General features: G+C 44.9%; 1 protein-coding gene across 1 annotated transcript in view; it reads left to right on the top strand.

The window, feature by feature from the left end:
• Positions 1-24,933, top strand: part of LOC148502817 (cytochrome P450 2F2-like) — a 57,206-nt gene extending 32,273 nt beyond the window's left edge. The window contains exons 4-9 of the mRNA XM_088449261.1: positions 8,846-9,006; positions 9,490-9,666; positions 14,100-14,241; positions 14,336-14,520; positions 14,609-14,750; positions 24,737-24,933. Coding sequence (XP_088305387.1) covers positions 8,846-9,006; positions 9,490-9,666; positions 14,100-14,241; positions 14,336-14,520; positions 14,609-14,750; positions 24,737-24,933 — 1,004 coding nt within the window. The remainder of the gene's footprint in view (positions 1-8,845; positions 9,007-9,489; positions 9,667-14,099; positions 14,242-14,335; positions 14,521-14,608; positions 14,751-24,736) is intronic.
• The last annotated feature ends 2,299 nt before the right edge of the window (positions 24,934-27,232 follow it).

Raw genomic sequence — 27,232 nt, forward strand, 5'->3', positions numbered from 1 at the left:
GGTCGTTAGGCTATGGGTTTACACCCACAGCTCTAACGACCGCTAGGGTAGGGTCTCACTTGTCGTAAGCCCCGGAGAGCTTCTGCCTCTGTCTGAGCTGGAAGCTCTCCACTGACATCACTAGTGATGTCAGTGGGGCCTCCCCCAAACGGCAGGCGTTCCCATGGGAACGCCTCCGTTTGGGCTGCCACCCCCCCGGCACGCCTTTCAAATGGGGCGAGCTGTCAATCAACATCGACAGCTCGCCCCCTTTGGAAAGAGACCCGCTACGACCGGCGCTGTCGGTTGTAGCGGGTCTCACGCATGCGCACGAAGGAGCCGGCTCCCTCATGCGCATGCGCACTGGCCAAACATCGAGGCGGCCGTGCGGTCGTGGACCGTACGGCCGCCTCTGAATGAAGGCTTGTGTGTGTATATATGTGTGTATATATATATATATACTGTGTATATATATATATATATATACACTGTATGTGTATACTGTGTGTATGTATATTAGGGGTGTGCACCGGCCACTTTTCGTGTTTTGTGTTTTGGTTTTGGATCTGGATCTTTCTTCGTGTTTTGGATCTGGATTGGTTTTGCCAAAACCACCCTTCCGTGTTTTGGGTTCTGGGTTTTGTGTTTTGGATCTGTATTCTTTTGAAAAAAAGCATAAAAACAGCTAAAATCACAGAATTTGTGGGTTTTTCTGCTCCTATGCTATTATTAACCTCAATAACCTTAATTTCCACTCATTTCCAGTCTATTCTGAATACCTCACACCTCACAATAGTGTTTTTATGTCCAAAAGGTTGCACCGAGGTAGCTGGATGACTATGCTAAGCGACACGAGTGGGCGGCACAAACACGTGACCCATCTAGGCGTGAAACTGCAGTGGCAGACAGGATGGCATTGAAAAACTAGGCCCCAAACTGTACATAATGCAAAGAAAAAAAAGAGGTGCAAGATGGAATTGTCCTTGGGCCCTCCCACCCACCCTTATGTTGTATAAACAGGACATGCACACTTTAACAAACCAATCATTTCAGCGCCAGGGTCTGCCACACAACTGTGGCTGAAATGATTGGTTCGTTTGGGCCCCCACAAAACAAGCTGGCAATTTATCTGTCCCTGCACAAACTGGCTCTACGGAGGCAAGATGTCATCCTCATCCTCCTCATCCACCGATTCCTCACCCTCTTCAGTGTGTACATCCTCATCCTCACAGAGTATTAATTCGTCCCTGCTGGAACCACAGGTCCCTCTGTACGTTCTGGAGGCTGGTCTCCCTGGAAGAGTTGATAATTCATTTTATGAACATCATCTTCTCCACATTTTGTGGAAGCAACCTCCTACGCCTTTCGCTGACAAGGTTCCCGGCTGCACTAAACACTCTTTCGGAGTACACACTGGAGGGGGGGCAACTCAGGTAAAATAGAGCCAGTTTGTACAGGGACCTCCAAATTGCTTCTTTTTCCTGCCAGTACAGGTACGGACTGTCTGACATGCCTACTTGGATGCTGTCACCGATGTAATCCTTTAACAGACAGACGCACGCTTGTCGCTGCTGCTTTGAGGATTCAAGTGCGGCTACAGCCCACACAATTCACAAAGACAGAAAAAAAAAAAGAATATTTTTATTGTTTGTGGAGCACACTTTGAGGGTTACACCACCCTTTAACAGACAGACGCACGCTTGTCGCTGCTGCTTTGAGGATGCAAGTGCGGCTACAGCCCACACAATTCACAAAGACAGAAAAAAGAAGAAGAATATTTTTATTGTTTGTGTAGCACACTTTGAGGGTGTCACCACCCTTTAACAGACAGACGCACGCTTGTCGCTGCTGCTTTAAGGATGCAGGTGCGGCAACAGCCCACACAATTCACAAAGACAGAAAAAAGAAGAATATTTTTATTGTTTGTGTAGCACACTTTGAGGGTGTCACCACCCTTTAACAGACAGACGCACGCTTGTCGCTGCTGCTTTGAGGATGCAAGTGCGGCTACATCGCACACAAGACACAAACACATTAAAAAAATAGTTTTTTATTTTTTGGAGCACTTTGAGAGTTACACCACCCTTTAACAGACAGACGCACGCTTGTCGCTGCTGCTTTAAGGATGCAGGTGCGGCTACAGCCCACACATTTCACAAAGACCGAAAAAAAAAGTACAATATTTTAATTGTTTGTGTAGAACACTTTGAGGTGTCACCACCCTTTAACAGACAGACGCACGCTTGTCGCTGCTGCTTTAAGGATGCAGGTGCGGCTACAGCCCACACAATTCACATAGACAGAAAAAAGAAGAAGAATATTTTTATTGTTTGTGTAGCACACTTTGAGGGTGTCACCACCCTTTAACAGACAGACGCACGCTTGTCGCTGCTGCTTTAAGGATGCAGGTGCGGCTACAGCCCACACAATTCACATAGACAGAAAAAAGAAGAAGAATATTTTTATTGTTTGTGTAGCACACTTTGAGGGTGTCACCACCCTTTAACTGACAGACGCACGCTTGTCGCTGCTGCTTTAAGGATGCAGGTGCGGCTACAGCCCACACATTTCACAAAGACCAAAAAAAAAAGAACAATATTTTAATTGTTTGTGTAGCACACTTTGAGGGTGTCACCACCCTTTAACAGACAGACGCACGCTTGTCGCTGCTGCTTTAAGGATGCAGGTGCGGCTACAGCCCACACATTTCACAAAGACCGAAAAATAAAGAACAATATTTTAATTGTTTGTGTAGCACACTTTGAGGGTGTCACCACCCTTTAACAGACAGACGCACGCTTGTCGCTGCTGCTTTAATGATGCAGGTGCGGCTACAGCCCACACAATTCACAAAGACAGAAAAAAGAAGAAGAATATTTTTATTGTTTGTGTAGCACACTTTGAGGCTGTCACCACCCTTTAACAGACAGACGCACGCTTGTCGCTGCTGCTTTGAGGATGCAAGTGCGGCTACATCGCACACAAGTCACAAACACATTAAAAAAATAGTTTTTTATTTTTTGGAGCACTTTGAGAGTTACACCACCCTTTAACAGACAGACGCACGCTTGTCGCTGCTGCTTTAAGGATGCAGGTGCGGCTACAGCCCACACATTTCACAAAGACCGAAAAAAAAAGAACAATATTTTAATTGTTTGTGTAGAACACTTTGAGGGTGTCACCACCCTTTAACAGACAGACGCACGCTTGTCGCTGCTGCTTTGAGGATGCAAGTGCGGCTACAGCCCACACAATTCACAAAGACAGAAAAAAGAAGAAGAATATTTTTATTGTTTGTGTAGCACACTTTGAGGGTGTCACCACCCTTTAACAGACAGACGCACGCTTGTCGCTGCTGCTTTAAGGATGCAGGTGCGGCTACAGCCCACACAATTCACAAAGACAGAAAAAAGAACAATATTTTAATTGTTTGTGTAGCACACTTTGAGGGTGTCACCACCCTTTAACAGACAGACGCACGCTTGTCGCTGCTGCTTTAAGGATGCAGGTGCGGCTACAGCCCACACAATTCACAAAGACAGAAAAAAGAAGAAGAATATTTTTATTGTTTGTGTAGCACACTTTGAGGGTGTCACCACCCTTTAACAGACAGACGCACGCTTGTCGCTGCTGCTTTGAGGATGCAAGTGCGGCTACATCGCACACAAGTCACAAAAACATTAAAAAAATAGTTTTTTATTTTTTGGAGCACTTTGAGAGTTACACCACCCTTTAACAGACAGACGCACGCTTGTCGCTGCTGCTTTAAGGATGCAGGTGCGGCTACAGCCCACACAATTCACAAAGACAGAAAAAAAAAGAACAATATTTTAATTGTTTGTGTAGCACACTTTGAGGGTGTCACCACCCTTTAACAGACAGACGCACGCTTGTCGCTGCTGCTTTGAGGATGCAGGTGGAATCTAGACGGGATTTGGAACCGAGGACACACTACCTCCATCAATTGTCTAAATCCCACTGCACTAATGTCGGATACCGGACGCACGTCTAACACCAACATAGCAGTCAAGGCCTCAGTTATACGTTTTGCTTCAGGATGACTGCTGTCGTACTTCATCCTCATCGCTAGGGACTGTTGGAGGGTCAATTGTTTAGTAAAAGTAGTGATGTTCCTACTTCCTCTCTGGGATGATGAACAACTCCCAGCAGCAGCAACAGCACTAGGATTAAGTGGTTCTTGATCTTTCCCTATTTTATTTTTATCGGAGAAAGTTTGGTCCTCCATTTATGTTATATTGATATATATACGTGCGGCTAAAGCGCACACAAACACAGAAAATATTTTTTTATTTTTGCTGGAGAGTAGTGCACTTTGTGGGTTACACCACCCTTTAAGAAATGAGCCAGCCGGCTCTTTACTTATGGGACACAGGCGCACGCTTGGCACTGCTCCTTTGTTGATGCACGTGCGGCTACTGCGCACACAATTCACAAACACAGAAAATAATTTTTTTTTTGGTTTGGACTGGAGTGTACTTTCGGGGGTTACAGCACCCTTTAACGGTCTAGCCAGCCGGCCCTTTACTTATGACACAGGCGCACGCTTGGCACTACTTTGTTGATGCACGTGCGGCTACTGCGCACACAATTCACAAACAGAAAATAATTTTTTTTTGGGTTTGGACTGGAGTGTACTTTGGGGGTTACAGCACCCTTTAACGGTCAAGCCAGCTGGCCCTTTACTTATGACACAGGCGCACGCTTGGCACTACTTTGCTGATGCACGTGCGGCTACTGCGCACACAATTCACAAACACAGAAAATAATTTTTTTTTTGGTTTGGACTGGAGTGTACTTTGGGGGTTACAGCACCCTTTAACGGTCAAGCCAGCCGGCCCTTTACTTATGACACAGGCGCACGCTTGGCACTACTTTGTTGATGCACGTGCGGCTACTGCGCACACAATTCACAAACACAGAAAATAATTTTTTTTTTGGTTTGGACTGGACTGTACTTTCGGGGGTTACAGCACCCTTTAACGGTCAAGCCAGCCGGCCCTTTACTTATGACACAGGCGCACACTTGGCACTACTTTGTTGATGCACGTGCGGCTACTGCGCACACAATTCACAAACACAGAAAATAATTTTTTTTTTGGTTTGGACTGGAGTGTACTTTGGGGGTTACAGCACCCTTTGATGGTCAAGCCAGCCGGCCCTTTACTTATGACACAGGCGCACGCTTGGCACTACTTTGTTGATGCACGTGCGGCTACTGCGCACACAATTCACAAACACAGAAAATAATTTTTTTTTTGGTTTGGACTGGAGTGTACTTTCGGGGGTTACAGCACCCTTAACGGTCAAGCCAGCCGGCCCTTTACTTATGATACAGGCGCACGCTTGGCACTACTTTGTTGATGCACGTGCGGCTACTGCGCACACAATTCACAAACACAGAAAATATTTTTTTTTTGGTTTGGACTGGAGTGTACTTTGGGGGTTACAGCACCCTTTAACGGTCAAGCCATCCGGCCCTTTACTTATGACACAGGCGTACGCTTGGCACTACTTTGTTGATGCACATGCGGCTACTGCGCACACAATTCACAAACATAGAAAATAATTTTTTTTTTGGTTTGGACTGGAGTGTACTTTGGGGGTTACAGCACCCTTTAACGGTCAAGCCAGCCGGCCCTTTACTTATGACAGAGGCGCACGCTTGGCACTACTTTGTTGATGCACGTGCGGCTACTGCGCACACAATTCACAAACACAGAAAATAATTTTTTTTTTGGTTTGGACTGGAGTGTACTTTCGGGGGTTACAGCACCCTTAACGGTCAAGCCAGCCGGCCCTTTACTTATGACACAGGCGCACGCTTGGCACTACTTTGTTGATGCACATGCGGCTACTGCGCACACAATTCACAAACACAGAAAATATTTTTTTTTTTGGTTTGGACTGGAGTGTACTTTCGGGGGTTACAGCACCCTTAACAGTCAAGCCAGCCGGCCCTTTACTTATAACACAGGCGCACGCTTGGCACTACTTTGTTGATGCACGTGCGGCTACTGCGCACACAATTCACAAACACAGAAAATAATTTTTTTTTGGTTTGGACTGGAGTGTACTTTGGGGGTTACAGCACCCTTTAACGGTCAAGCCAGCCGGCCCTTTACTTATGACACAGGCGCACGCTTGGCACTACTTTGTTGATGCACATGCGGCTACTGCGCACACAATTCACAAACACAGAAAATATATATTTTTTTGGTTTGGACTGGAGTGTACTTTCGGGGGTTACAGCACCCTTAACGGTCAAGCCAGCCGGCCCTTTACTTATGACACAGGCGCACGCTTGGCACTACTTTGTTGATGCACGTGCGGCTACTGCGCACACAATTCACAAACACAGAAAATAATATTTTTTTTGGTTTGGACTGGAGTGTACTTTCGGGGGTTACAGCACCCTTAACGGTCAAGCCAGCCGGCCCTTTACTTATGACACAGGCGCACGCTTGGCACTACTTTGTTGATGCACGTGCGGCTACTGCGCACACAATTCACAAACACAGAAAATAATTTTTTTTTGGGTTTGGACTGGAGTGTACTTTCGGGGGTTATAGCACCCTTAACAGTCAAGCCAGCCGGCCCTTTACTTATGACACAGGCGCACGCTTGGCACTACTTTGTTGATGCACGTGCGGCTACTGCGCACACAATTCACAAACACAGAAAATATATTATTTTTTTAGCACTTGGGGGGAGCACCCCTGATGGACAGAGCACCCCCTGGACAACACTACAGCACCCCTTTAGGACTGGGACACTGCACAGGACTTTGGAGTGGACACAGCCCCTATGGAGAACTGACTGCACAACACAGTCCAGCCAGCCCCTATGGACTTTGAAGTAGTGGACACAGCCCCTATTAACAACAGCAGCACAGCACAACACAGCCAGCCCCTATGGACTTTGAAGTAGTGGACAACAGCAGCACTACACTACACTACACTACACAGCCCTAACTCCCACCCTCCCTCTTCACTGTCCACAGCCGAGTGAGAAAATGGCGCCGACGCGGGTACCTTATATAGGATCCAAAACCCGCGAGACTCGGAAGGCGGGATGATGACGTTTTGCCTCGATTTCAGATCCGAGTCAGGCGGGAAAAGTCGAGCCTGATTCGGATCGGACTCGGATCGGGGGGGCTCGGGGGGGTTCGGATTTCAGAAATCCGAACCCGCTCACCCCTAATGTATATATATATATATATATATGTATGTACAGAATGTGTATATATATATATGTACAGTATGTGTGTATATATCTATGTATGTACAGTATGTGTGTATATATGTATGTACAGTATGTGTATGTGTATATATATATATATATATATATATATATATATATATAAATATATATATATATACACACTTCACCAAACTGATGTGGCACTTGATAAAGAAACTTTATTCCAACAGATCACACATTCATAGCAATGTTTCAGTACCCCACCGATACTGTCATCAGGCTATTTGTACATATAATTATATATATGTGTAGATAGATATATTTGAACTTTAAATTCCAGTTTGTCACAACAATTGGATTAAAATGTAATAATCTGGAATTTCAAGTTCAAATCTCTCTCTCTCTCTCTCTCTCTCTCTCTCTCTCTCTCTCTCTCTCTCTCTATATATATATATATATATATATAAAGAGAGAGATATTTATTCATATACTGTGTGTATAATATATATATATATAAACATTGGTACAGTCAGCATGTGCTGAGTAGTTAATTTCTTGCCGCCCATGTCTGATATACATATGTGTCTGTGTCCAAACAACAACCGCATCCGGTGCCCTCCTCGACGTTTACCCAAATAGGTACCAACATCAATCTCAATGCTTAAGAGGCGGCACTCAGACGACTTCATAAAGAATCCACACGGAGCCTGTATTGTATCTTGTATCTTTCGTCTGGATCCTGACGAAAGAACATAAATACAAGTTCTGAAACGTTGATACAATACAGGCTCCGTGTGGATTCTTTATGAAGTCGTTTGAGTGCCGCCTCTTAAGCATTGAGATATAGATATATATACATATACACACCTTGTAAACGACGGGACATACACACTTGCGGATGCCGCCAGCGACGGCAGGGGCTATGCTGCATTCTGCAGCATGACCCTTCGCTAACAATGTCACCCATTGGACATGCATGCATTGGAGCGCGCATCATTGGCGGGTACACACTGGCCGATGTGCCTGATATGTTGCTCCGATACGCCTGATCAGACAATTAATCGCTTAGTGTGTACCTGGCACATAACTCTTTTATAACATTGCCAATATATCACTTTAATAATGTTATTGATAGGGGCCCCCACAAGTTTGTTGCCCAGGGGCCCCCACAGACCTTAATCCGGCCCTGCTTCTTAGAGTGTTACATTCCTATGTTTATATTTTGATGCCTGTGCTTCATGCACTGGTATTACTTTAAGTGTGAAATCCAGGTGGCAGCCGAGTACCAAAGAACAAGGGTGTGTTCCGGGAAAGGGGGTTGTTATTGGTGAAGGGCACTTTGTTTAGGTTTTGACAGTGTAGGATTTCATCAGGTATCATAAAATTTACAGTATGCTTCCGACTGGTATTTGTGACTACAAACAAATTTCAGTTAAAGTGGATCAGTGTGTTGGTATTTTGCACTAAATATCTAAAATTATAACAAAAATAAAGTGCATTTATTATGTACATTATTACTTACCATTTTAAATAACAATACAGATATTCCATCTTTCAAACTAATACAGTATACATAAAACATCTGTCCTTGAATTTCTATGTCTTCTTCCTCCTAACTTCTTTTGCTTTTTCCCCTTCCACTTAGGTTCTTCGATAGATCCGAAGTATCATATACACAGTTCTGTGTCTAACGTCATTTGCTCTGTCATGTTTGGGAAACGGTTTGACTATCAAGATAAAGAATTTAAAAATCTTATGCATTGTGTCGTGGACAGCTTCAGAATTATGAGTAATCCTTGGGGGCTGGTATGTATTCAAATGCCAAAAAGGAAATATTAAATACTTAAAATGACAAAAAAGTGTCAGATTTAATACCCAAAATTTTAACTGCTGTACAATCTTAGCATAGTGGATTACACTACATGGTAACAACTTTGTGGTGGTGGTGTAGGAAGATGTTGGTGGTGGTGTGAGAAGATAATGGTGGTGTAGTAAGATGTTGGTGGTGGTGTAGGAAGATGTTGGTGATGGTGTAGTAAGATGTTGGTGGCGGTGTAGGAAGATGTTGGTGGGGGAAGATGTTGGTGGTGGTGAGGGAAGATATTGGTAGTGGTGTAGTAAGATGTTGGCAGTGGTGTTAATAGAGTAGTGTCGACAATGTCTTTGGTAGGACACGTTAATGGTGGTAGCACTGAGGGTGGGTGATGATGTTCACATGTATGTACTACATTCATGTATTATAGGACTTAGTTTATCTAAAATGTATAAGTTTCTCTGTTGTTCTCTCAGTTGTACAACATTTACCCAGAATTCATGAAATACATACCAGGACCTCATAAGCAGTTGATGAAGAATTATACAGGAATTATTGACTGTATCAAGAAAAGAGTGGATCTCAATATCAAGGATTTGGACAGGAATAACCCCAGGGATTTTATAGACTGTTTCCTGATCAAAATGGAGAAGGTACCATTCTTCTAATACTAGGGGAGTTATATTTTAGGTACGGATTTCACTAAGCCATTTGTATTTGTGGTTAAAATTAAAGTTACTCAATTAAATTAAACCAATTAGTTTTAAGGCTGCATCCTTCAGCATGCATCTGGCCTCCTCCACTAATATGTGGTTCGCATACTCAGTTATACCATTTTGCTCTGGCGTGTCGGCAACGGTTAATTGATGCTCAATTCCATACTTCTTTAGGAAGAATTCCATATCATTGTTTAAATGGGTGTGGTTTAAGAGATAGATAGTAATTAGATAGACAATGTCTAGGTAGACACCAGGGGCCAAATGTAATAGGTTGCGAATTGGTTAAAAATGCGAGTTTTGCCTTAAACTCGCATTTTTTACTCACTTGCACATGTAATAGGATGCGTGTATAGTAAAACTCACATTTTTCGGGTTTTACTATAACTCGCAAAAAACATCTCCCATCCAAATGTTTTCCTATTCTAAACTCACAACTCTCCAAATGTAGTAGGTTGCAATTTGCAAATTCACAAGCCAAACTTGGCTAAAATTCACCAGGACTTTAGACCAGGTTCAGATAGGCGAGTTTATCCTGAGCAGGTCAGAGTAACACAGAAACATGCACATATCCATGTGAATGTTTCGGCCATGGATATGTGCATGCTTTTCTGAGCTGGCCTTGGTCGTGTTTTTCCACAACCAGGACCGGCTCAGAAAAGCCCTGGTCACCTACGCATTTTGGCCCCTGTATTTTTAGAACCAGGACAGGCCTTATATACCCCAGTGCTGGTTATGCTTATGGGGAGGGGGTGCACGTCTTTTTTTTTTTAACACACAGACAGAAGCCTTCACGGGTCTAACTGATCTGTGATAGCTTCTGTATAACTTGCACCTTTTAATGCTAGTCGCATTAACAGGTACAAATGATCGAAAGGGACAAAATGTTGATACAAAAATGGTTGACACAAAATGGTCGACACATGATTTCTTTTGTTTTCTAGCCATAACCCTAACCCTCCCCTTGGTGCCTAACCCTAATACTCCATCCTGGTGCCTAACCCTGACCATCGGGGTAGGTGCCTAACCCTAACCATGGGGGTGGGTGCCTGACCCTCACTGTCCCTTCTAGTGCCTAACCCTCCCCTTGGTGCCTAACCCTAACCCTCCCTCCTGGTACCTAACCCTAACCTTCGGGGTAGGTGCCTGACCCTAACCGACCATTCTAGTGCCTAACCCTAACCCTCCGTAAGTGCCTAACCCTAACAAAAAATAAAAATCATGTGTCGAGCATTTTTATGTCAACCATTTTGTGTTGACCTTTTGACCCTGTTGACCATTTATACCTGTCAACCTTCTTACATGTGGACCTTTAGTGTGTCGACATTATGTCCCTGTCGACCTTTGTCCCTGTCGACCTATTGACTGTCTAACATCTGGTGTCTATCTAGACATTGTCTACCTAATTACTTTCTATCTACAGTCCAGGACCAGTTTAAATATTCTCCACCATTGTCAGATCTCAAGAATTTTAGTTTTTGACTGGTTTGATTTTCAAATCTACTATATGCTATTCTGAGGTTCTGGGGAAACCTTAAGGTTTGCTAGCAGCTGGCCGTTAAACTACGAGCTCAGGGCCTGATTCAGAGCCGCTCGCAAAAAGCCAGCGCTCACTCTGAATCAGGGCGTGTGGTTTTTTTTTATTTTTTGGTTGCGGCCTTTTGGCCGCTCGCTTAGCTGTGGATTACCACCCACAGCTTATGCGAGCGGCCATGATGATGGTCGAGATGGTCAAGACCATCGCGAACATCGTGCTTGCGACGAGACCCTTGCGGTAGGGTCTCGTTGCCGCAAGCCCCAGTGGACTTCCTGCACTATTAGAGCAGGAAGTCCACCTACTGACATCACTAGTGATGTCAGTAGGGCCGCCCACAAACGGAGGCATTCCTGCAGGAACGCCTCCGTTTGCTCAGCCACCCCCACGCCCCGCCTTCCAAATGGGGCAGCTGTCAATCAACATCGACAGCTGCCCCTTTTGGATGCAAGTGCCGGAGCGAGTGCTTTTTGCGCTCGCTCCGGGTCTCTCGCACGCGCAGTGCGCACGCCGGGCGTGCGCACTGGGCCACCATCGACCCGCTTGTGAGCGCATTGCGCTTGCAAGTGGGTCTGAATCAGGCCCACAGTGCGCAGAAGATTTTCTACATTTACTGTATCAGATTATGTGCCATATTCAATTGGAGGGAAAAGTCCATTATCGGCGATAATTTATTGCCGATTACGTCATATTCGCCATTGTCACTTATCCCCATATTCAATTTCAAAGACTTTCTGCAGGTGCGAAAAGTCTTTGTAAAAAACAGGGATAAGTTTTCATCACTGAATAGGTGAAAACTGGGGTTTTAGGGTGCAGAATTAAAAAAAAAATAGCCTTCAGCCTTTGGAATGTCCCCTTAAAGTAATCTGTGTCAAACATTTAAAAAAAATTAATATAGGACACCCCTAAAAAAGTGGTGGGGGCAAAAAAAATGGTTGGGGGACAAACTTAAAAACTAGCAAAATTGACTCAGGGGGGGTCGCCAATTATGCGGCAGGTGTTTTTTAGAATGCGGGTGGTTGCGGCAGGTGGATTTTTGTAGAATTTTTAAAAATCACTTTAGGGACTTAAAAATAGGCTTGCATCCATGTTCATGTATCCCAAATTTGATGGGACTAATTATTTTTTCCAAAAAAATAAAGCTAAATTCTATTCTTCATCACTTCTTGTAAGATGCATTAATGCACCTGCCGCAGCTGTTTAAAAAACCCAATTATCTTTAGCTGGCCAATTCGGGGGTACCCATAGGGTTCCCTCATATCAGACCATCTTTTGGGGGGTTACAGGCTGATTTCACAAAAAAACTACATGACTTTTCGATACTTTCCTTTCTGCCGGGTCCCGTTTTTGCCGATTCCTAATTAAATACAGGGATATGCAGGCACGTGGCCGATACTTTATCCCTGTCAAAATCTGCGATGATGGCGAAAAGTTCGTCCTCTGACTTTTCACCTCAAATTGAATATGGCCCTAAGTCTCAGTAGAGGTTTCAAAAATTGTGTGCAACTTTTTTAAGCTTCAGCATATGTCATAATGTTTCACTCTGGTGCCCTGAGTTGACTCATCATCATCACCAGTGGATCTCTTGGAAAAGATCAGTTTTTTCCTGGCAGCAGCATTTGCAGGACAAACTAAAGCAGGAGACATTATCTTGTCAATTGTGCCACTTGAGCTGACAACTTGGTCATCAGGAGCTTTTTGCATCTATTAAGATCTGTGTCAGTTGGATAGTTAGTTTTAGAATTCCATCTGGTTACCACTGTACATTTTGAGTCAGTTGGTCATATGCCAATTTATACTGTTGTTGCAGCTGCAGTCTTCTACATGTGATTGCTGAATGCTGAAAATGCCCTTAAATGTTTAGCTGGAACCCTGCTGGGAAGCAGCGGCTTACAAAAAACGCTGCATTCTAAATAAAGCCCAAAGTGTCTGTTTCAGAGTTGCACGCAAGTCCCTTTTACAGATATATTTTGTAATGTCACACTGTGCATGTACCCAAGCTTAGCACACAATTCCGAGAAAATGGCCATGGCAGCCATCTTCCCTGTACTGCGCATGTGCAAAACAATGAGAAAATGGGTGCGGCGGCCATTTTCCAGCCGTTTTTACAGACATGGGACTCCAGAGAGGTAAGTATAATATGGGTGCAGGGTGTGCGGTGCGGGCTCCTCCTGGACCCAGGGGCCTGTGTGCAAAACACACCCTGCACCCATTATAAATACGCCCCTGGATAAATAATACTGTGCCAGGTACCGGGGGAAGTGCAAGCGTGTGTGCGGGTTATTTTATTTAAAAAAGAGGAAAACAAATATAGTGTACACTATTTGAGTCCAAAAATATACACTCAATATATCTTTTTATTTTAAACTAAGGGCCTGATTCAGAGTTGGGAATAGAGACAAATATCTCTCTCAACTGTGAACCTGCACAAACCATATTGCAATGGAAGGGGTGTAAATACATACATTTTTTTTACATGTGTGGTAAATACTGGCTGCTTTTGCATGTAGCCCACAAATACTGCACAGCTTTATTATTACTCTACAATTTAGATGTCAGTTTGGAAACACTCCTCCCAAATCTAAATCTCTCTGCACATTTTAAATCTGCCCCTCTGCAGTGCAGCATGGTTTCACCAAGATGATCAGTTGAGAGAGACATCTCTCTCTATTCCCAAGTCTGAATCAGGCCCTAAGTGCTCAACACTGTTTTTTCAAGCTTCACAGTGTAATACTAGGTGTTAACCCATAACCCTCTACAGAATGAGAAATGAATATATGGCTCTATACTCACCCATTTTCACCAAATCCTCATTACAGTACTTGTCATTCCTCAGGAACAGAAAAACAAAGCTACCTACTATAATCACAATAGCTTGTTGATGAGCGTTATGATTTTGATCTTCGGCGGAACCGAATCAGTGAGCAATACATTATGTTACATGTTGTTACTTCTTATGAAACATCCCAATGTAGCAGGTATGTGCCTTGTCCAGGACAAGTAATTAAATTATCATCATGATACCAGATAGATGTTTCATACAAGAATGAGTGATATATTCTGTCTCCACAGAGAAGGTCTACCAAGAGATAGAAAATGTCCTTGGTCATCGCCCTCCAAATTATGAGGACAGACATAAGATGCCTTATACTGAAGCTTTTATACATGAGGTTCAGAGATATGCTGATGTAACTCCACTGAGTCTTCCTCATGAGCTGACAATGGACACCCAGATTCGCAATTATACATTCCGTAAGGTAAAAATTGGTTTGGACAAAGTACAAAGAAAATGAAACAATAAAAATGTTCACAAGTGTCTTATCCTTATTTTTTCAACATCACCAGGGAACAGTCTTCCTCTCACTACTAGCAAGTGCACACTGTGACAAGACCCAGTTCAACAACCCAGAGGATTTCAACCCAAACAATTTTCTGGATGAAAATGGAAATTTTAAGAAGAACAACGCTCTAGTGACATTCTCAGCAGGTGAGGGTCATCTTGTCTATGCAGATCTCGTGCTGTACTGTGAGGATGGATGGTATGATTGTTACTGAATAGAGAGACATCCCTCATTTGCATGGTCTGATTACTGTGTGTTGTGGGGAATGGTTGGAAACAGAATTCAGATAATAAAAGATTTGCAGAAGTGAATAAAAGTAAGAAGTGGAGATAATCAGGGATATATAAATCCTAATTTTGAGGCCAATAGACCATTTGATCAGAAGGTAAAAAAGATTTTACCCAATGTGCAGTAATGATATTATAGTGTTTATTTGTGCCTTTGTATTAATGTGAGTGAAATCAGATAAATAAAATATAGGCAAAGATTCTGTGGTGCAAACAATAGCCACCCAACCAAGGTATCTAAACCTGCCCACACAGGAAAAGAAGATTACCAAATAACAAAATATAGATATCTGATCAAAGGCGCTATATAGAGAATAACGCTCTTATGATGAAAACGCCTGTAGTTAGGGATCCAATCGATGTACAGTATGTGTTGCGTTCTCTTCTCCCCATGACTTCATCCCATTCAGTATGTATACATAAAAAGGGAAAAAATACACAATATGTGTAGTATTGTTTTATAGCAATATTTAATGCACCGAAGGATGATAGGAAGTCTAAGGATGTGATTAGCCAGGTTCCAACAATAAGTATATTATTTAGGAGGGTGCGTACCCTACTCACTTCTTTCTGAAATGAGCTCCACCCATAAAGGTTTCTTTATGTTGACACCCTCTGTTTTGTATGCAGGAGTTTATAAACGGCAGATGTGCATACCTTACTTACACAGAATAGATAGATAACCATAAATGTAAAGGTATATTTGGATATATGAAAACAGATATACACACCCAACTCACAGTATTCAGGAGTTCTGGTTCTCACATCAAGGCTTCTTTTGGTGTCCCCTTTAAACACGTGTGTCCTCCATTATAAAGTAGTAATCGATCTATGAGAACTCAGGATTTATCTGAATAATTTATTTCAATTCCGAACAATAAAAAACACAATCGTTCCCAAAAGTATATGTAAAAAATCCAAACAGAGGAATGAACTCAGAGTCCCAGTCCTTTGAAAGCAGGTACAGATATATAGAACTACACAGCAGTCCTATTCATTGGTAAAAAAATTAGAGATGTGCGCCGGACCATTTTCGCCAGATTTGGATTTGGTTCTAATTCATCGTCTGGCTTTGGATTTGGATTTTTTGCAAAAATTGACAAAAAAAAACCTAAAATCACATAAATTGGGCTTTTTTTCTTCCTAGAGTGTTATTAACCTCAATAACATTAATTTACAGTCATTTACAGTCAATTTAGACCACCTCACAGCTTATAGTATTGTTTTCACCATTATTGGCCAAAGGTTGCAGTGAGCTGACTGGTTGCTAAGCGACAGAGCAGCGGCGCAGCGGCACAGACACCACAGTTTAAAGCACATCTACTGTAGGAAACATTGCCACACAGCAGTGGCAGAAATGAAAGGAATCGTCTTTGGGCCCTCCCACCCACCCAGTGCGGTATGGCCAGCAGAGTCACAGTACTTGTTTACACAGTGGGCTACGGCCCAAGAAGTCACAGTGCATAATCTTATTCACATTACACCGCACATAGGGCCTGATTCAGACCCACTCGCAAGCGGCTGTCCGCTCGCAAGTGGATCGATGGTGTGCACTGAGCATGCGCACGACGGAGGGAGCTCCGTCGTGCGCATGCGCCAGACACGACGAGCGAAGGAAAGTCCTTCGCTCGTTGTGTCTGATCAAAGGGGGCGTGCTGTCGATGTTGATTGACAGCACGCCCCCTTTGGTAGGTGTGCTGGGGCGTGCCTCCCTGACGGGGGCGTTCCCACGGGAGCGCCTCCCGTCAGAAGCCGGCCCACTGACATCACTAGTGATGTCAGTGGGAGTGATTTTGGCTCTGATAGAGCCAAAATCACTCCGGAGCTTGCAGTTGAAAACCTCAACCGCAGGCTCCGGCTCGCAGTTTCGATGGTCGCGATGGTCAAGACCATCGCGGCCATCAAACTGCACGCTCGTATAGACTGTGGGTGGTGACCCACAGCTATACGAGCGTCCAGGAGGACGCTCCATTTTCATGGAGGCCGGCCCTCATTCAGAGCGTGCGCTCTGCTCAGAGCGTACGGCTCTGAAAGAGGGCCATAGTGCCCCTGATTCACATTACACCATAAAGTAGTGTCTCTTATTTATGTTACAACACACAGTAGTGCCCCTTTTACACAATGCCCACAGTAGTACCCCTTTTACACAATGTCCACATTAGTGATCCTTATACACAAAGCCCACAGTAGTAATGCCCATTATACAATGCCCACAGTAGTAGTGCCCCTTATACAATGCCCACAGCAATAGTATCCCTTACACAATGCCCCCAGCAGTGGTGTCCCTTACACAATGCCCTCAGTAGTAGTGCCCCCTATGCAGTGCTCTCAGTAGTAGTGCCCCCAGTAGCATGCCCCTATTAGTAGTGTCCCTAGTAGTATGCCCACAGTAGTATGCCCCCAGTAGTAGAGTCCCTAGTAGCATGCCCCCATTAGAAGTGCCCCTAGTAGTTGTGCCCCCTTTAGTAGTGGCCCCAGTAGTATTCCCCCATTAGAAGTGCCCCTAGTAGTTGTGCCCCCATTAATAGTGCCCCTAGTCATATGCCCCCAGTAGTAGTGCCCCTAGTAGTATGCCGCCAGTAGTATGCCCCATTAGAAGTGTCCCCATTAGTATGCCCCCATTAGTAGTGCCCCCAGTAGTATGACCCCAGAAGTAGTGTCCCTAGTAGTATGCCCCCAGCAGTATGCACCCATTAGTAGTGCCCCCAGTAGTATGTCCTCATTAGTAGTGCCCCCAGTAGTATGCCCCCATTAGAAGTGCCCTAGTAGTTGTGCCCCCATTAATAGTGCACCTAGTAGTATGCCCCCATTAGAAGTGCCCCTAGTAGTTGTGCCCCCATTAATAGTACCCCTAGTAGTATGCCCCCAGTAGTATGCCCCCATCAGAAGTGTCCCCAGTAGTATGCCCCCATTAGTATGCCCCTAGTAGTAGTGTCCCAAGTAGTATGCCCCCAGTAGAATGTCCCCATTAGTAGTGCCCCCAGTAGTATGTCCCCATTAGTAGTTCCCCCAATAGTATGCCCCCATTAGAAGTGCCCCTAGTAGTTGTGCCCCCATTAGTAGTGCCCCTAGTAATATGCCCCCATTAAAAGTGCCCCCAGTAGTTGTGGCCCAAGTAGTTGTTCCCCTAGTAGTATGCCCCCATGCTGGCAGCTGTGTGTTTGTTTCTGTGGTGGGTGGGCCCTGATGCCGGATTCTCTCACGAGGATCTGATGTTAGGAGGCTGCTGTTCAGCCTCGAAGTGGGATCCAAGTCAGGCGGGGAACACCCGAACAGCATTCGGGTGGATTTGTATCCCCGATGTTCGGAGCGGTTCAGATTCCGCAGAATCCGAACCGCTCATCTCTAAAAAAAATATAGTCCGGACCTTCACCTCAGCATGATGTTAACCATACCTTCAATCAAATGCAGTAGGCTCAATAGGTCCGCTCAGCGATTCTCATTGTCCACTACCACGTTTCAATCTTTAGTGATCTTTTTTAAGGTATCATGGAGAATTGAATAGGTTAAACATTTCTACCACCCGGTACCAATCATATATCACCGGAAGTGACGTGCGTCTAGTAATTCACACAATAACAAATAACTCAAAGATAAGATGTTTTTAGATAGAAATTTAATACCTAAGATTCTCCGGACGGCCATCCAGCGGGTCAGGTGGTCTAGCCATTAGACGGAGAATCCAAAGGTATTTCTGTATCCACCACTATGATCACGGGAAATAATTTCTGCCTGGTGGATCCGGATTGGAAGTCCTCCATTCCTCCTGGTCGGAAGTGGTGCGTTCTACCATGTGTTTGTATACTCTCAATAACTCATCTATAGAGGACAGTATTATTACCACAAATGGTAAACCTTTGTGGTAAAAATACTGTCCTCTATAGAGTAGTCTGTGCTGTATGGAGGCTGTGCTGAGAAGTGGGAGAGGGGACAGTGATGTGAGGAAGAGGGGGTCTGTGCTGTGAGAGGAGGGAGATCTGTGCAGAAAGGGGAGAGGGGTCAGTCATGTGATAAGAGGGGGGTTTGTGGTGGTAGGGGAGGGGGGTCTGTGCTGAGAGGGCAGAGGGGTCAGTGATGTGAGGAAAGACGGGTCAATGATGTGAGGAAAGAGCGGCTCTGTGCTGGAAGGGGAGGGGGTCTGTGCTGAGAGTGGGCAGTGATGTGAGAGAAGGGAGGGTCTGTGCTGTGAGGGGAGGGGGTCTGTGCTGAGAGTGGTCAGTGATGTGAGAGAAGGGAGGGTCTGTGCTGTGAGGGGATGGGGCTCTGTGCTGAGAGGGGAAATAGGTCAGTGATGTCAGGAAAGACGGGTTTTGTGCTGTGAAGGGGGACTGTGCTGAGAGGGTGTCAGTGATGTGAGGAAAGAGGGGGATTGTGCTGTGAGGGGAGGGGGGTCTGTGCTGAGAGGGGTCAGTGATGTGAGGAAAGAGAGGGAGGGTTAGGTTTAAGGGTATGGTTAGGATACTTATTGCCAGGTATTGGTATCCTAACCTTGTCTGGACACCGGCATCGGGATTCTAAGTGCCGGCATCCTGTACCCAACCCATACATACATAGCCGACGGTTCAAGGCCGCATGGACCTTTTCTTCAGGGTGCTTTACAGGGGCATGAATCATAAATTCAAATATAGTGCTATAGATTGTTTGAGGGAGGGATTGCCCAAAAGTGGTATCTTGCCTGGCGCCCCATGAGGTCTAAACCAGGCTCTGCTTGGGGGTATTCCCTTGGTAGTTAGATAAGTAATGCCAAGAAGTATACAAATAGCTATTCCCTAAAAAGTTTGTCTACTATTAACAATCAGCCACTATTTGCATTCACACACTTTCAGTCAGTAAATTAGTTGTTTTATCAAGTAGATTAATATACTGGATCCTCATGATGTAATGCTGAAGGATAAAAGTAGTATGTCCCCATTAGTAGTGCCCCCAGTAGTATGCCCCCATTAGTAGTACTAACATTTCAGTACTAGTCTACAAGTACATAATCTACAATAACTGATGGAGTTAAGTGAGCAAATAATATGCCAATTATTCGGGTCAGTCTAACACTGGAGGACAGTAGTTGGGATTTCGACCGCCGGGCAAGATCATACCAATCCCGGCTTAACAAGTAGGTGCTGCTGCTCCAATATATTATCAGTTATTTTATTTCAGGGAAATGCACTGTTAAGTTATTTTACTTCCTGAAAAGACACCGGCCCTGATTCAGAGGCACTCGCTATATGCGAGCGCTCGCTCTGAATCAGGGCGGGCCGTTTTTTTTTTACCCTGGCCTCCAGGCCGCTCGCTAAGCTGTGGGTGACCACCCACAGCTTTAGTGGGCGGCCTGGCGATGGTCGCGATTATCACGAACATTTGGCTTGTGACGAGACCCTTGTAGTAGAGTCTCATCCACCACAAGCCCCAGTGAACTTCCTGCTCTAATAGAGCAGGAAGTTCACTACTGACATAACATGTGATGTCAGTAGGGCCGCCCACAAACGGCAGGCGTTCCTTCGGGAATGCCTCCGTTTGTGCAGCCACCCCCCCGACTCGCCTACAAAATGGGGCGAGCTGTCGATCAACATAGACAGCTGCCCCGTTCACTACTGACATAACGTGTGATGTCAGTAGGACCGCCCACAAACGGCAGGTGTTCCTTCGGGAACGCCTCCGTTTGTGCAGCCACCCTCCCGACTCACCTACAAAATGGGGCGAGCTGTCGATCAACATCGACAGCTGCCCCATCTTGTAGTGATTATTTTCTCACTTGTTCCGGGGCTTGCGCACGCCGCGTGTGCGCAATGGCCGACCATCGACCCGCTTGCGAGTCTGAATCAGGACCACAGTTCAATGTACAAAATACCATAGTCAGTGTGCTTTGAGATGTATAGGTATGCTCACTCACCTCCTCTAGGTGATTTGTCAGTTCAGGACCATGGACAGTTACATTTTATTACAGTCCTGTCTCTTTTTAGTACAGTATAATGCACTGCAGTCCGAATTTATGATTGATAGGGGGCGGCTGCAATCTCCGCCACTCTCTGGATGATGATGCCGCTGCTCTCCTCCCCAGCTCCAGGAAGTCTGCACTGGTCACTTTCGCTGCTGCTGGGGATGCCTCACACTTTACCCTAACACGCCTTGGCCACCGGGATCTCTCTCTTGGACAGTCTCCTCACAACCCCATTACCATTTCAAAGGGGGCAGAACTCTGTTCCGCTCCCCCAATTGACTGCCCCTGCTTCCTTCATGACTGCTTTTTGCAGAGAGTTTTTCCTTCAGGCCAGTCTACTTTCAAGACTTGGCTCCCGGCTGTCCGATACTTCTCCTTCCCTCACTCTCTGTGGACCTGATTCAGACCCGCTCTCGAACGTATAGCGCTCGCAAGCAGGTCAATGGTCCCTCACTGCGCATGCACATGCCGGAGCCGGCTCCGGTGTGCGCATGCGCGAGACCCGGCTAGTGACGGGCGCTCCATCGCTACGGGTCTCGCACCAAAAGGGGGCGGCTGTTGATTTTGATGGACAGCTCATCCAGTTTTGGAGGCAGGCAGGGGGGTGGCTGGCCCTTCTGCTCCACGGGAGGTTTCTGTCCTCCCTGAGCTCGCCTTAGGACACCTATGTTATGGTTTGACAGGTGTACCGCCCCCGAAGGAACACCTGCCGTTTGGGGGCGGCCTCAGTAGTGAGCTTCCGGCTCTATTACGAGATGGACGAGACCCTACCACAAGGGTCTCGTCACAAGCCCAATGGTCGCGACCATCGTGACCATCACCTGGCCGCTCGCAAAAGCTGTGGGTGGTCACCCAGAGCTTAGCGAGCGGCCAGGAGTCCGGCTCTCATAAAAAAAAATGCTGCCCTGATTCAGAGTGAGCGCATAGGCTCCATCTTTTACTTGACTACCGGTACCTGATGACGACCCTCCAGCAGAGTGGTGCAGCTCTATTTATCCCCTTCAAGCTAGATCCCCAGACTGCTTCTGAAGCTGTGTTCTAGTAGCTGAGAAATAGTTATTAAACCCTATGAGCCAAATCCAATTAGACGCAAACTAGATACAGTATAGGTGACTACAGTGTATGATATTCAGTGTTGAGTTTCAATGGGAGATACTGTATCACGGCTTTACTTTGCATCTTCATTGTAGGTGAAAACTAAGAAAAAGTCCTTACTTTAATGTAACCATTGTAGAACATGGTTCAGTGCCTCTGGCGGACAATACCCCTCCTAATGTATGATATTGTATATAGGGCCTGATACAGTACGGATCACAAGTCTGCAATCGCACGCAGCCACGATCGCAGCACTATATCAAGATGCCCCCCAGCTTATAAAGCCGCCCACTTCCCATTATATACATCCGCAAGTCAGCAAAAACATTGGTAGCATCAAGTAGCATCGGACCCATACGCATAGTTGTGGTTGGGCTTGACATGAGGCACAACCTGCGAAGCTTCCTGTTGCCATGCAGAGTTCTGGCTGCGTACACCGTCGCTGGGGCTTAATTATGCACACCCCTGTAACAGTCTTTAAATGCACAAACGTGCCTGCGTTCCTTTGACCCCCCCCTCTCCACTCCCAAACGACACTTCCCATCAATCATTTCTTTGCGTTGCTGCGTGTCTGCCGCGTTGGAATTCCCGATTGCAGGGGCCGGCTTGTGCATGCGCACTCTGATGCATATGCATGCGCAGAACGCAAACATCGACCAGTTGTGTGCGCCCGCAGCCTTGCGATCCAACCTGAATCAGACCCATTGAGAGGTGTATAAATAGGAAAATATGGCCAATAAAGACAATTCACTTCATGGAATTCTTTCTAGAAAGCAGAATAATGGTTTTATAATGTAGGACATGTTGAAGTGTTGTATTGATGAGAACGGTGTTTTTTGAACTTGCAGATGGGAGTTACAAGCGTATTTCCTAATACTTTACTAATTTGTATGTAATCTGTAAAAACACAGTGGAGAAATTTTTAAATGTTCCCAAACATACTCAAAACATTATTATTTCATGAAATACACTTGCTGAGTGTGATATAAAAAGTTGATGTTCAGAATGTCGACATTCAGAGTGTTGACACCAGAATGATGACATAATGGATAAAATTTACTAAGCGGCGCGTTCTAAACCCCGGCGGCTTGGTAGCAGTTTGGCAGCAGTTTTGTTATCCGCAAATTTACTAAGGCCAAAACCTCTGCAAAACCGCCATCAAAACACATTTTAGAATAGAATAGAACAGGACTGTCATTTAGAAACCGCTGCAAAACCGCCGCCAAACCACCGGGGTTTAGAACCTGCCGTCAAACCGTCACCAAACCACCGGGGTTTAGAACCCGCCGCTTAGTAAATTTTGCCCAATGAATGTTGACAGTCGGCATCCTGACAATGTGATTTTTCATTTCATTTTCATTTAACACTAACACTAAATCTAACCCGAACCCTAACATTGGCATAACCCTAACCCTAATTGCATCTTAACCTTAACCTTAATCTAACCCACTGGGTCTCAAACTTGGTCCTCAGGACCCCAAACAGTACACGGTGCACAGGTGTATTCATTACTCATTAACACATTTTAAAAGGTTAAGCTAATTATTCCACGTGTTTTCCTGTGAGAAGTCCTGGAAAACATAGACTGTTTGGGGTACCGAGGGCCGAGTATGAGAACCTATGTTCTAACCCTAACATTGGGTGTCAACATTCTGTCTGTGGATGTTCACCATGTCAACATTTTGCCAATTTTGACATTCTGTCAGTGTCAGCGTTGTGAATGTTGACAATGACATGTTGTGTGTCGACATTCTGTACATGTTCTCATTCTGAATGTTGACATTCAGACATTGTCGACATTCTGGTGTTGACATGGTAAATGTCGGCATTCTGTATGTCGACATTCTGACTGCACACCCACTTGCTGGCTATCATATTTGCTTCATTTTTAAAAGTTATAAAAATCAACCATTTGAAACTTTTAACAGCCTACTATACATGCATGAGGGCGTCTGGATTCTGACCTCCGGGATCCAGAGCGCCGACATCCCGTACTCATCCTTAATTACCAACACACCTTAGATATGGGGCTCAGGGCCTGATTCAGAGCCGGTCGCTATTTACGGCCGCTCGCTGTCAAAAAGGGGCCGTCTATGCAAATCATGTGCTCGCTCTTTGCGGTGTAAGGACGCCTCTATGTCTAAACGAGCGACGGCATATTGCGCTCGCAAGTGTTTAAAGATGCCCCCTTGCCACTCTCAACACACGTCATCTCCAGTATTTGAAGGATTAATCGGTAACAACGAGAGCCATCGGAGCTGCTCGCAGCGCTTGAGGTAGCCTTACCCTCCTGCAAGCACTGCGAGCAGTTCAGGGTGAAAGACAACCAAGTGACGTGGTCAATGACGCTACTTTGCTAATTATGCACACCCATTAAACTCCGTTCTGATGGTCAGACACGCCTGCGTCGCACATCCACTCCCCCGTTCACAAGCACCTTCCACTGTCACCACCCTCAAACGGCGCTATCTGTCACTCATTCCACTGGGCAGACTTTTCAGGGCGAGCGAGCAAAATCCGATCGCTAGTACTAGTTTTTGCATGTGCACTGCGACTTATACGCATGCGCAGATGGACGACCATCGCTCAGAGTGAGCGATCGCAACTTAGCGTCCGGGTCTGAATCAGGCCCTTAGTTTTCTAATTTGTTCTTTGACTAAGAGGTCTTCTAGAAAATTTTGAAACCTGCAAATATAAAAAAAAAATCTGAATGATTTGATAATTTAATGCTTAGCATCTGCAATAGGTAACACCCGTGTGTTACTGGTAGGTCTGGGTGTATCATCTTTTGTCTCCTGGTTCTCATATTTTTTTTCAGGCAAGAGAATTTGTCCTGGAATGAGTCTGGCAGTTATGGAAATGTTCTTGTACACCACCACATTGCTGCAAAACTTTACCATCAAGTCACCGGTTCCCCCTGAAGAGATCTCAGTTGCACCAGTGGGAGTGGGGCTTGCCCATATCCCTCCCAACTATGAAATTTGCCTTTTACCTCGTTTATGTTCTCAAGATTAAAAGGACTAAATAATACATTTTTCATTTTTATACATCTGAGACTGTAACTTGTCCCCTAACTTTTAAGTTGTACTCAATGAAACTTCCATGACTGAAAGGGGGCCCGGAAAAGTAGTACATTGTCTACCAAGGCCAGAGGCGGACTTCACCAGTCTGGTTTGCAGAAAAAAAAGCAACAGTGAAAGGGGTTAATAGATATTAATTGTATTTTTGTACAGTACCTAGGCTTGGTCAGTGGTAAGTATTGTGATAATTGAACAAATATACAATATGTTTTCTGTCAGGTCGTGTGTAAGAATAATTTAATTGTAGCCCAGCCATGTAACAGTAGGATGTGAGCACCTGGAAGAAGTGAGGGACAAACTATTGGAGTGTGAAGGGAAGATAAGATATTATTAGAGGTCTGCTTCTTTGGAGTTCATTTACTAAACAGTCATTTATGGTCTAAGATAAAGATAAGTTTATTAACAGGCAAAATTATGTACCACACTTTACATAAAAAATGTTACGAAATATTTACCTAAACATACATGAACAGTGAAAAATAAAATGTGTTCGAGTCAATCATTATTATTGTCTGATCACCTCGATAACTCCTAATGATCTGAAACAATTTCTTCTTGAAAGCTATGGTGTTAAAAGATCTCCTGGTTGAAGTATACTGTCAGTTTAGGAATGGAAAGAAGTCCTTTCAAAGGAGTTCACCAGCTTTGAAATATCTATTTCATTGATGAGTGACCAAGAATGATTGGATTTCTTGGTATTTTAACCATTAAAGCATTCTGACAGGTTATCAAGGGGCGGTTTAAGAGATGAGAGGGCCCGAGTGCAGATTCCATCTCTGGCAGCGCAATAAACTCTATTGTGCATGTGCAGGTCTCTGGAAAAATGGTTCCCACTCCTTATTCCCGGGGACATCTTTACTGTGCATGTACAAATCACAGGGAAAATGGCACCCATTATATCTATGTCATTGAACACTCACTACACTGCTATAGAATCCCCAAGAGTTTAGACAAAATGCAACAGACTTGGTCAGGTTAACAGTAAATCCATAAACTTCCCCGAACAACTTTAAAGTGTGAAAAATGGGAGTTAGTGACTCAGTGGGGATTGTCATTCACAAATGCTGTCAATGTTATGTCTTTGGAGCTTATCTTTATGCCCTGAAAGTGTGCAAAGTTCTGCAGTAAGCATAGAACTGGATCAATAGCCAAATTAATAAGAAGTAGGTAAATACTACAACCTTGATGTGTGCCATAAGACATAGTCAGAAGCTCCCCACAGTGACCATTTAGTAAAATACAGGTTGAAGGAAAGGGTACAGGTAATGATTAAGATTTATGTAAATGGTGATGAATTTTCTGTATGATAAAACAGAGAACAATCAGGGCCATCTCTTCCATTGGGCTTGTTGGGCAGTTGCCCAAGGGCCAGAAACTTCTAGGGGCCCACCGACCTTCCCCCCCTACAGCCGTGAGTACTCACCTCAGTCCCAGTTTCACTTCATCCGCTGGCTTCAGACCAGTCAGACAGAGTCTCTCTGCATGTGTGGGAGGTCTGATGGGCCAACAGGGGGGTACATTTTATTGACCATTTACATTTTTTTCCCATGAATGGGTGGGTAGAAGCCCCAGTGCATTGATTTGCCCAGGGCCCACACTGCTGTTAAGACAACCCTGAGAACAATTGCAGCCTGACCACAGTATCGAATGCTTTTGTTGTGTCTTAACTCAACATTATGTTATGTGTGCATAGCACCTGAGATGACACAATGACCACAGCCTCTGCCATTCTCATCACTTTTATGGAATGTTTATTGTGAAATAAAACTGAATTGATGACTAGTAGAGGTGCGTACACACATGGGGATTTTTTACACGATTTACCCTATTTCGATGAATCGTGACGACAAATCGTGTAAAATATGCCCAAATCGTGAGTTTCTACTCATGATCACGATGCCGATGTGCGTCCCCGCTCGTCGTACATCGCATCTTCAGATCTGCCGTGCTGTAGGGCAGATTTGCCAATCTGGGACATGATGCACTGGATGCACAATTGATCTTAAGTCAGATTGGACATTTTTTACTCCAAACCGTGACCAGCTGGGGAGCTGCCTGGGGAGAGTTCAGGGGAAATCGTGCCTCAGGTCGGATCGTGAGCACATCGCTATGTGTGTAGGCACCTTAATGGTATGGGGAATTATGGTTGGAAGAATTCCGCAGAGCAGGGCCGTAACTATGGTGGTGCGACATGTGCCATGGCACAGGGTACTGCAGGGCAGGGGGCACCATTT

The sequence above is a fragment of the Taudactylus pleione genome, unplaced genomic scaffold, assembly GCF_031769625.1.
Source record: "Taudactylus pleione unplaced genomic scaffold, aTauple2 ptg000481l, whole genome shotgun sequence".
NCBI classification, from domain to species: domain Eukaryota; kingdom Metazoa; phylum Chordata; class Amphibia; order Anura; family Myobatrachidae; genus Taudactylus; species Taudactylus pleione.